General features: G+C 28.5%; 2 protein-coding genes across 5 annotated transcripts in view; one reads left to right on the top strand and one right to left on the bottom strand.

The window, feature by feature from the left end:
* LOC129908282 (ceramide transfer protein) overlaps positions 1–1,351 on the top strand; it is a 55,170-nt gene extending 53,819 nt beyond the window's left edge. For all 3 annotated transcript variants that reach the window (XM_055984684.1, XM_055984683.1, XM_055984685.1), the window contains one exon: positions 34–1,351. In XM_055984684.1, coding sequence (XP_055840659.1) covers positions 34–161 — 128 coding nt within the window. In that variant the 3' untranslated portion in view covers positions 162–1,351. The remainder of the gene's footprint in view (positions 1–33) is intronic.
* A 6,724-nt stretch (positions 1,352–8,075) lies between these two features.
* The window catches only part of LOC129912644 (cell adhesion molecule Dscam2), a 151,617-nt gene continuing 147,380 nt past the window's right edge, over positions 8,076–12,312 (bottom strand). Inside the window, exons 33-34 of one of the 2 annotated variants that reach the window (XM_055990983.1) lie at positions 8,447–8,584; positions 8,076–8,121 (exon numbers count right to left, since the gene is read on the bottom strand). In XM_055990983.1, the coding sequence (XP_055846958.1) occupies positions 8,091–8,121; positions 8,447–8,584 (169 nt within the window). In that variant the 3' untranslated portion in view covers positions 8,076–8,090. Of the gene's footprint in view, positions 8,122–8,191; positions 8,585–12,312 lie in introns of those variants that run through there. The other variant, XM_055990984.1, reaches the window with a different exon arrangement.

The raw sequence follows: 12,312 nt of genomic DNA, 5'->3' as shown, positions 1-12,312 counted from the left end.
GACAAATTTTAATATTAATTTTTAATTTTACAGTAAATCCCGGTGGTTGGGCCCCAGCATCAGCACTGCGAGCAATTTACAAACGTGAATATCCCAAGTTCCTGAAACGATTCACTCATTATGTGATAGACCAGTGTAAAGACAAACCTATTATGTTTTGATATTTGAAGCTCGTAATTAAATTGGTTTTGTATTTATAAAAAAAAAAAACATGAAATGAAATGAAAAAAAAAAACATCAAATACCGTTATTGTAAGCCTATTTTAATAATGTATGTATATGTATTTGTTTAAAACAATTCATTTTGTAATAGCTTTTACTTATGTTTATAAATATTTACTATTTTTATACAATTTATATTAAAAAAATATTTAAAAAGAAAACATAAATTGTTTGTTGTATGTGTTTTTCTTTTTTGTTAATAAACACACACAAAATAAACAAACAAATTGAAAAAAAAAAAATATCACAAGGAACTGTTGCACTAAACTAAAATTAATTGTTTTTTGTTTTTGATTTTTTTTTATTCATAAGAACTGTTTTTTTGAATTTTGAAATTGTTTTTTTTTCTTTTTTTAATATTTTTTATTCAATAAAACGTTTATATATTTTTAACGATGTTGTGAGTAAATGTTTACGTTTTTAACTCACAGCAATCCTAAGTGTCTTTTTGTAACTTACACAACAACATAAAAAAATAATTAACATGTTTTATAATAAAGAAAAAAGAATGTATATTTATCATTAAAATAAAAACAATTAAATATTAAATTAAAAACAAAATATATGCCTTCCTGTAACATTGTATTTTAATTTTTTTTAATTATTATTCTTTCTTTTAATTTTTTCATACAATTTATCATTGTAAAGAAGCACATAACCACACACACAAAACAAAAACCCCAATCGTCTTTATAGATCGTAGCTTTTTTTCTATATGCTATAATATTGATAGCTTTATATGTGATCAAAATTATAACTATAATGTATTATAATAAACCAATTTTTGGAATTTAGGAAAAAAAAATAAAAACAAAAAAAAAAAAACTAATGTAAAATAATACAATTTTTTAAAAAACTAAAAATTTATATATAACTTGTATCTCCATTGATGATCTGTATGTTATTTTTTTTTTCTGTTTTTGAGTATAAAATGTATAATCAAATTATTTATAGTTATATAAATCAATTTATTAAAACAAAAAAAGAAAGACAAATAAGTGGAATCTGTACACATTAAGAAGAAACAAAAAAAAAAGGAAATGTTACTCATGAACTGGACCTGGTTATGTATAAAAGAAAAAAGAATATATTAGTGTGAATAATAAATAAACGAAACTATAAAACTTTATATTTAAATGTATTCTTAATATTTAGACAACGCGACGATAAGAGTAGAATAGTGTGTCCTCGTAGCTGAAGTGCCTGTAAGGTCATTCTCTTCTCTCATGATAGATTTTATTATTAAGCAATCATTTTGAATAAATCTTTTAAGAATGTATGTGCGTTAAATGCGATATTTTTTAAAAATCCTTTTGAATTGACAGATCAGCTAGACATAGGATTCGTTCTATATTGTTTTCTATTCTTGATATAACTCCATGACACTGAGTTTTGTGGATATTTTGTGCTATTCGATTCAAGTGAAAGTCTTAAATAAGAAGCGTTTAAATGGGGGTTAAAATAATTAAACTTAATCAAATTTTTTCTTTAGAATTTCTAACAGACGGAAAATAGCTTTGCTATCTAAAGTTAGAGGTTTTTCAAAGCCAGTTTGATGTTATAAGGGAAGGAAATCTTTTAATTCACGTGAACCGATGAATAGGACTGAAAGTGTAGGAATTTTTCCGCAAAAGTCTCAAAGACCAAATTTATTAACGTTATTGAGGTTGAGGTAGGTACTTGAAGTGGGTGGAAAAAAATTTAATCCAAGCAAATCATTTTTGTTGTTGAAGAAACTAGATTTCAGTCTTTATAAGTATTCTACCAAGAATAAGCTAGAAGAGTACCTGCAGTATAAACATTCAAAGCTTCACAAACATACAAATATTCTCACGACTTATTTTAAAACTGGGATTAATAAATGTTTTCTACAATGTGGAATGTGTTGTCAACAAGCTTCCATAAATTTTGCTCGCATTAAAATTGAAAAGGAACAATATTTTGGGATTGGGAGCCCTTCTTCCGAACATTTTGCCCTGGAGTTTATATTCAGAATAACGTGAATTATGTCTGTATTGTGTTTCTTTGAATTCTCTTATTTTAAAGAAGATTGAAAAAATCATCGTTTCACAAACATTAGATTCATTCCTTATTCGGTTTAACAGGAAGTAACACCTTGTAGGCACGAAATTGAATGCCATTTTCATCAGTAGCCAATAAAAGAAAGGAGACATAATATATTCTGTTGTCGCAATTTTGTCTCTACAAATATTAAAAAACCAAAATTCTCTTCATAGCAGACACCCAAACCTAAAGCCTGAATATCAGAATGTTACTTTGATTAAGAGCCCTCACTAGAACAGACTTTCTATCGGCCAATATTTTAGTCGGGTTGGACAGTGATTTAGAGACCGACTAAACTGTGGGCCGATAGAAAGTTTGTGGTGTGCGGGCGCTTTAAGTTATAAGGCTTGACTGAACAGGTTATTGAACATAAAATGGTGCAAAAATGTCAAAAGGTTTCATTGTAATTTAAGGAAAATAAAAAAAAAATATCTAAATCAAGAAAATTGTGTGTTGAAAAAGAAATGTTCCACATACGCCACAGTGACCTTGTTAGTTTAAACCATGAAAAATGATACAAAATTTGCTACCGCTTCAACAGAATGAAAGCAACTGGGCTTAATTGATTGTTTTATAAATTCAATTTTATGAAAAAATGATTATTTTTGAAAAAAAAAATTGATTCCATAAGTTTGTCAGATTTATCTTTTCGTTTCCGTATCGATTTCGAGAGATACATTTTTTCAAGATTTACTTATGTTAACTTAATCTTTTAGAAGGATCTTATCTTAGAGAAAAAGTTTCAAAAAGACCGGTAGTATCAACTTATAAAGTTTTCAATGGCAGCTGATCATCTCTTGAGAATAAAATAAAACGCATTTTTAAGTTATTTTCATTCATATATATATTTATTTAACAATATTTCCCATTGTCTGTTACATTAAATTTAATTTTTTTTCGTTTATTTTTCGATTTGTATTGATTAAAAATTTAGTAGTCCATTTTTGTTATGTATTTAAATTAATTACATCTGAAAATCTTAAACCAAACTAATTTCAAAAGTTTTGTTTGAAAAATCTTCTAAAAGGGTGCATGTCTTTTTTTTTATAAGTTTTGAATTCAATAAATTGTCTATTTAACAATATTGATTTAGTTGCGGTTGTGGTGATTTGATTAAAATTTAGGGATCAAAGAATTGTAGCCATTAGCTGCCATATTATTTTATTACAATAACAATTTTAGGTTGGATAAAACGTAATTTTTATTTATTTAAAAAGGGAATTAAATTAATTTATATTTATAATTTATGGATTGAATTTTGTAAATAATATATGTATTTGTTTCTATAACAAAATTATTAGTTTTGCTGTAGGTATGTATGTGATATTATTTTTTTGTTTAAGATTAAACATAAAGTATACATATCTATTTGTATTTTTATTATTTCCATTAAGTCCATATTGTCATTAGTTTGGTTTTTTTATTTAATATGATTTTGTATTTATAGGTATTTGATTTATTTTTCTCTTTTACAAAAATTATATATCATTTTTTTATTTTTTGGATTAGGTATATTCGGTATAATGTATATAAGACAATTTATTTGGGCTATTGTTTATGATTTTTTTGTGTTTATATTCAATACAAAATATTATATAGTTATTGTTTGTGTTGTTTTGTTTATACATAAATTATACCTACATGTTATTGTTTTTTGTAGTTTTTATTTTTTAATTATAAATGCTTTTTTTTTTGCTTTGTAGGTATATATGTGTACCATGATATTCTAGCTATTTCTTTTGTGCGGTGTTGCCAGTTTAAATTTATTATTATTTGTTGCTGTTTAATATTTTATATTAAATTTAATGCCATCATAAAATTTTCATTTTTTTTATACCTTCAAAACAATTAAATAATAACAAAAAATGAAAATGTGCTTGGTATTGGTTATATACGAAAAAAAAACTATAAACATTGGATTTCAACTTTCGAAATAAGGAGGCTTAAAGATGTGAATAATTTTTCGTATTAAGATCTGCAAAATGTTGAGCGTTCCTTTTTTTTTACATTGAAATTGATATGTTAAAAACAATAAAATTTGGCAAGCTTCAATATTAAGGTGATTTTAGGTAAAAAAGAGTTAGTATTCATTTTTAAAGCCTTACATTTCTAAAAGCTTAATGGTTAAAACCGACAATTTATTCCTATGACAATCATTGAACATCTAGGATGGACACCAGTAATTACTTTCTAGACGATTCGATGTGTCAATAAATACCACAAAATGGCGAACGAGATTTAATTTCGTTCTGGAATACCTAATAGGTATAACCACAAAGGGAAAGATTCCTTAAGACACAGTTTAAGTTTTCTATGAAAAATTTATAACTGATTTTCTACACCAATTTGTATTTTATGTAGTTTGAAGGAGAAAGAGACTCAGCAAGTGTCATTTGTCTATCGGTAGACGAATTTCGTCGACAGTCGTTCATCGAAAATTAATTTTTATATTGTAAATCGCTCTAGTTAACGATATTTTTGGTTTTATCATTCGATATTTTTCGTTTACAATTTTGCTATCGACTGAAATCAAGTCCATAACTCACAATAGCAAATTTCTTAGTCGAAAGAAATACACAATTCCAAAATGATATTTATCGATTCGATCGACTTTTAACGCATCGAAAGCTGAAACACTCGCAATAAGGGCATCAGATAGGAATTGTTGCTTTTATTGTTTATTTTGTGATATTTGTATTTCGTTTCAAGCTTTCATAATAGAGTCATTGTTGTTCCTTTTACGATAAATATTAGCAGATATTTTTGTCTCAAGTATACCTGGGGGTCTATTACGTATATAAATATAAATGGCAGTCGTAAAGATTAACGAGTATCGTTGAAGTAAAACGATTATCGTAATACGTAGTCGCATTTCAACGAAAACGAAGTAGTTTCAACGATAATCGTTTTACAAAATAGGGCCCCTGCAATGGACAGCGATCTCAAGTTGGGTGAAAGATTGATGTAAGTATGGTGGAAATGTCCACATATTTCTGGAAGCTTTTTAATTCTTCATAAGTATGTATGCGTCTTCAGAAAAGGAGGTGCTTATAGACCTCGATTCAATGAATCTGCCTGGTAACCGAACATATCCTAAGCGGATCAGCGAAATTGTGTGAGTGGGACAGAGGACCCAAAATGTGAGCAAAAATCTTTAAAAGGCAACGAAGGGAGCACCCAAAAAATGAGGCGTCGCCTTGGCCTGTTGACTAAATAGTTTTTTTTATTTAGCAGTACCTAATTTATTTGTTGTGGTCCAATAATTTATTTTTATTTAAAAAACTTTTTTCAAATTCAAAATAAGAGTTTTACCAACTACAAAAGGATCTTATCAAGCTTCCCAAACCCCCAGAATTCGGGTATTGGTCCAATCTCAGATTGCCGTTTTCGAGGTTTAAGTTTAACAGATACATTTTTGTAATGTAAATGCTTTGTTTAGTTGCAAGTGATGTAGAAGATTTGTCCACTTATTTCAAGACGGAATCTTCTTGTAGAAATCCATTTAATTTAACACAGATTCCATTTTTCTAGTATATATTTTTCCGTGTAGCGATCAGGCAACAGTCCACTTCTTTTGCTACTATTTCATCTTACTAACTTGTTTTAAAAAATCGTGAAACGGCAAGTTGAAAAAAAAAATTAATTAACAACAAGATCTCCGCCAATGATTATCCCTAATTTTTCCGGACCATTGATCATTGCCTAAAATATCCGTGATTTTCGAAAAACCAAGACCTAGAGCGGAATTCAGAGTCGTTACTCAAGTAAAAATTTTACTCAAGTGAACATTTCGTCTTGCGTTTGGTCCACTTCAGCTACTAATTACGTTAAGACAACCTAGGAGTGTCTTTACTTTAGCTAATGAATTCCAACTGAGGAAATTTTGAAGTAAATACTTGGGCAAACACTCAGAAAATTCATCTCAGACTTGAGAACATTTTTTACTTGAGTAACGACTCTGAATTCCGCTCCTAGTGCCTAACAATCTCAAGGGAAGGGGCGCCATATTCCGGTAACCGTTAAAAAAAAAAACAGATTTACAGAAAAATGCATAAGTCAATATTTGTAGGTAATTTTATGACGAACAGATTTTCCATAGACCTCCGAGCAACAGGTCACGAGATATATACGAAAAACTGATTTTCGTGACCTTTTGACCTCTATAACTTCTAACGCCGACGCGATATCAATGTCGATTTTTCACATCTTCATAACAACGCCGTAACGAAGGTCTATACCAAAATCGAGCCCAGTAGGAATTTTTCCGCAGATAAAACCTAAAATTACTGGACTATTTTGCATGCAAAATTTTCTAAAAGAATCTCAAAATTCACCTGAATTAACAAGTTTTTTGTTTTCAGTTGTATTCATTTTTAGGTTTTAAATGTCCTAGTGTCTTACATTCATGTCCTAGCAATCTAGAATTTAGTAGTCTAACCGGATAAGCAGAGATGCAATTTTTCATTTTTATAATGACACTCTTGGAGGCTTTGTCAATTCATCGAACTAGGCTAAACCCTTAAAAAATTGATTTGGATAATGGAGACTGGGATTCGAATTCAGACCTCTCGCGTCTGGTTCTAGGTTATTCGCAAAAAAAAAAACGACATTTTCAGCATTTTACGATTTTGAAAGAGCAAACAAATAGAAATGAAAATAGAAGACGCTATTGATCGTTTATTCCAAAATTGATATTGTTGACACTACTTGACGTTAAAAACTTTAACTTTGAAAATGAAGACAGTTACATGAATTTTTGTCTAGCAGCTTTTATATGATTATTTGAAGTGCTTTCAATTCTAACCAATATTCTGGAAGCATTATTTCCATATAATTGTAAAAGTGCCGAGAAAACACTAAAATAATAACCCTTTTTTGCTTTACTGGTTAAATTGTTCTAAATTGTCAAACCTGTGCTTGGCTTGAATAAAACATACTATATTTTTAAATGATTGTTCTTTATGAAGTAAAATAAAATTCTTATTAACATTAAAAAAAATTAATAAACATAAACAAATCAAAAATTGCAGTTGTTTATTTGTGTGAATAATTTTATTTGGCATATTGTTTGAATTACATTTTTGTTAGTTGTTATACACTATTGACTTTGTAAAAAAAAAACCAAATTAAAATATATGAAATTAGGTATATAACAAAAGAACTGGCCTTTAAAAAAAGGTAAAATACAAAATGTGTTTCTATTTTATTTTAAAAGAGTTTTGGATCTTAATTTACAAATATTCTGTTAATTTTATTTTTTTTTTTTGTTTTCATTTAAATATTTGTTTAATAGGTTTTCCTTAATTTTTCTAAATTATTTATTTTTTATTTTATAAATATTATAATTATTTTACAATTATATATCACTATTTACAAATTTTTGTTTTCATTATTTATTGATTACAATTGTTAATTTTTTTTATGTTATTCTTTTATATAGTTTATAATCATGTATATATATATAAATATTTTCATTATTTTGTGTTGCTTTTTTTATTTTGTTTAATCTTTATAACTATCTAACAAATTATTTATTTCATAGTAAATATATCTATAAATTTTAAATATTAACAAAAAAAAGTTTTAAAAAAACTTATTGAAATCAATTTAAAAAAATACAGATTTTTATCTTTTTTTAAAATTTTATTTTTGAAGATTTTATTATTTAATATTTGGTAAATTCAATTATTTATGTTTTTTTTTATAATTTCTTAGATAGTCTAAGGCCTATTTTAAGTAGAATCTACTCATCATATAATTTTTTATTTTGTTAAATTTATTTATTTTTTAAGTAAGTCTTTTTATTAGGTTTTTTTCGTTTTTCTTCTATACATACTAAGAATTAATAAATTAATTACAATTAATACAGTACATTCGGTAAAAAAATGATTTGGTTGTGTTGAAATTTTGAGTTATTTTTTTTTATTATTTTTTAATATTTTTGGTTTGTTTTGGCATGCAAGAATTATTAGATTTAGATATTTTTCTTATGGAGATTTTAATGTTTTATTATTTTTTTTTATGGAAGTATATTTTCTATTTTTATTTGGTAATTTTTTTCTTTTGAAAATAGTTGTATTTTGTTGTTGTTGTTACAGTTTATGTGCTTTGTGTACAAATTTTGAATTATTTATATTTTTTATTTTTATTAAAATCTTACACGTTTATTTGAAATGTTTCCCTTTGAAGTTTTGGATTGGCACGTATCCGTGGTGAGTTTTGTGATTTTTTCTCACCACTATCGGAAAATCTTGCTGGAGGATTTATGTGGTCCTGATAATTTGGATAATTCGATATGCTATAAGAAATTTTAATTTTTCATTTTTAATTAAATTCAAAAAATTTATATTCTTCTTTTAATTTTTTTTATAAACACCATGCAATTAAATTGTAAGCATTAAAATAATTTTATTAGAAACTTTAAAGAAACAACAAGAATAGCAATATTAATATATTTTGAATATGAGAAAAGCGATTTAATTAATAAAATGATTGAAAAGAATGAAAGAAACAAAGAACATAAAAAAGAAAGAAAAAATATTAAAATGAGATGATATCAAAGCAACAGTACCATGACAATTATGATAAATGCTTTTGTTACAGATGATGTTGATTTTTCTTGTCTAAACAGCAATGGTTCACTTTCTGGAAAAATTAAACAAAAAGCATCATTAATCTGGTATTGTTGCTTTGATAGCCTTATACACTACTTATTGTAAATACAAACAAATATAAATGCAGTTATCAACAAATAAATAAAATGCCCAAGTTTATAAATGTTAAAGAAATTTTTAAATTCTGGTACATGTCAAACTTGACAATTTTTTTTTTAATTGATCAATTTTTTAAATTGATTAAAACTTCAACATTTATTAACTCGAGGGATTTTGTTTTTTATTTTAAAATTATTAACGAATTGTCATGCGTTAGTGGATAGGTATAAATATAAAGTTTGACTTAAAAAAATGATTATAATTAATGTTTGTGCCCCTCCCTGTTTACAAGTTACAATAAAAACATAATTTATATCTTGTTATATAAAATGTTTCCACTTCTGTTTTACTACTTTCCCTCAACAAACCAAGTCGACTGTGTTTCTTAAAAAAAAAACATAAAAAAAGGCTTTTCGTCACCTAAAAATTGTTCGACAAGCATTTACTTAATCATTTGGAGCTCAAAGCTTAAGAATTTATTTGAAAATCTTAAAATTTCTCGCTCTTATCAAATTTTCAAACTAATAAATCGACGTTGGTTAGAATTAAAACATTTATGTTTTTTGGTTTGCGCTCCAGATGCATCGATTTGATTGAAATTTGGTACAGATGATTTTTAAGGAACTTCCATTATTTATTTTAGTCGAAAACGACTCCAAGGATATTAATTTATAATTGGTATATGAAATGAGCAAAATGATTCTAATAAAATTTGTAGTTATTCTCAAAAAAATAAATTCTTTTGTTACAATGCATTTTTCGAAAAAAAAAGTTACTCGAATCGTTTGAGCTGTTTTTTTAAGTAATTTTTTTTTATTGAAAAAAAAAGAAACTTAAAATAAAGTTGATATTTAATTTTGTAGAAATTATACATATATATCCAAAGCACCTAAAACCCCAATTTTAAGAAATCAGCTTCATTTCTCGAAAATTGAATTAAAAAAATGTTTTGTTGGATATACGTTTTAATAAATAAATAAAATTACAGCACATTAAAGCATAACCTCAAAAAACAGTCAAAATAACGTTTTTTTTTGCATCTCTAACGGTAACGGTAATTCAGAACCTTTTAACAAACAATTTGTCTGATTTCTCTATCCAAGCAAGTAAAAATGACAAAACAAAACTTTTTTAACTTTTACCTGGTAGCTTAACGATATTTTTGATCTTTGAATGAACTATTCTTTTACACTGAAAATAATAAATTTCGTAAAATTACGAAAATCGTTTCATACACTACATTTTCGTTGGCTCAACGAAACTTTCGTTGGCTCAACGAAAATATGTAATTTTTCGTAATATGAAAACCTTCATCAATTGATGAAAACGTTTCATACATTTTTTTCCCTTTTTAGTGCCAAAAAATCCAATTCAATGAAAAGATTCATCAATTAACGAAAAATTTCATACTCATTTTAAAAAATAAAAATAAGAATTTTTTTCTTACTTTATCAAAGTTTTAATTAAGTAACGAAAAAATTCATTAACTTATGAAATTCAACATTAACTTACGAAAATCTTCATAAGCTTATGAAAATTCTTCATATACTAATGAAATATTACATTGGCTTATAAAAAAATATATCAGTTAACTAAAAAAATCGTGGCCTTACAAAAAAAAAAAAACGTAGACTTGGGTGCAGTGCCGGATTAACCATGTCATGGGCTACTAGGCAAAATAATTCTTGGGCCCTTTTCCGATGCTTTTTCAATATAATAAGCTATTTTTAAGTTTGGTTAGAAATTAGAGACTAGAAATTAGAGACTAATCGGATATAATCTGGTGTCCTATCATGTCATTTTATAAATGTAAACTAAAAGTTTTGAAATAACTATAATAAATATTGTAGTGATATCTCAAGAAAAAAATTTTAGCAACTTGATGGTTCACATGATGGTTGATGGTTTCATTATAAAACTGGAAAGAGAAATCATGAGAAAAAGTTTCAATTTTGATTTTATTATTATTATAGACAAGGCAAATTACTCAAAACAGAGATCCGCAAAACAGTTCCAAAGCCGGAACGAACATGGAACGATGGAACGGTTCTTTTTTCGGTCGGAACAAGTTCCTGGAACTAGTTCCGCGGAACTATCTAAAATTTAAGTTTTTTTTTTTCAATAAAATGCATCAAAATAAGAAATAGTATGAATTTGAATATTTTTTCCTGATCCTGGAACTGGAACTATTAATGTAGTTCCATGTCCGTGAGCATGATTCATAAGAAAGTAGTTGTGGTTTTGGTTTGTGAATTTTTGGCGCTCAACTCGTTCGCATCCATGTGTGTTGGCTTTGGATGAGAATTCTATGACATGCGTGTGTGTATTGTGTATTTCAAACAGAGACAGAGATTATATTCGCAATCGTTTTGTTTCTTGTTCCTCTTCTTCTTTCTTTCTATTGTGTGTGGCTGTGTCTGAACGATGGAACTGTTTAATTTAATTTTGGGGAAATAGTGGAACTAGTTCCGAGTGAAGAACTAGTTCCAGGAACTATTTGGCTGCGGAACTTTCCATCTATAGTCTGAAACCCGTCCGAAACGCGTTTGAAACGCGTCTAAACGCGTCCAAAATGCATCTGAAACGCGCCTAAAACAAGCCTGAAACGAGCCCAAAACGCGTCTGAAACGCGTCCAAAACGCATCTGAAACGCTTCCAAAACGCATCTGAAACGCGCCCAAAACGCATCTGAAACGCGTCCAAAACGCGTCTGGAACGCGTCCGAAACGCGTCCAAAACGCATCCAAAACGCATCCAAAACGGGTCCAAAACGCGTCTGAAACGCGTGCGAAACGCGTCCAAAACGCGTCTGAAACGCGCCCAAAAACCGTCTGAAACGCGTCCAAAACGCGTCTGAAACGCGTCCAAAACGCATCTGAAACGCGTCCGAAACGCGTCCAAAACGCGTCCAAAACGCGCCTAAAACGCATCTGAAACGCGCCCAAAACGCATCTGAAACGCGTCCAAAACGCGTCCGAAACGCGACCAAAACGCATCCAAAACGCATCCAAAACGCATCCAAAACGCGTCCAAAACGCGTCTGAAACGCGTCCAAAACGCGTCTGAAAAGCGTCCAAAACGCATCTGAAACGCGTCCGAAACGCGTCTGAAACGCGTCCAAAACGCGTCCGAAACGCGTCCAAAACGCGTCAAAAACGCACCTGAAACGCATCTGAAACGCGTCCAAAACGCGTCTGAAACGCGTTCAAAACGCGCCCAAAACGCATCTGATACGCGCCCAAAACGCGCCTAAAACGCGTCTGAAACGCGTCCAAAACGCATCTGAAACGCGTCCGAAACGCGTCCAAAACGC

The sequence above is a fragment of the Episyrphus balteatus genome, chromosome 2 (assembly GCF_945859705.1).
Source record: "Episyrphus balteatus chromosome 2, idEpiBalt1.1, whole genome shotgun sequence".
In the NCBI taxonomy this organism is placed as follows: Eukaryota; Metazoa; Arthropoda; class Insecta; order Diptera; family Syrphidae; genus Episyrphus; species Episyrphus balteatus.
Note: the sequence above shows the minus strand (reverse complement) of the source record. Positions and strands in the feature narration are given on the sequence as shown.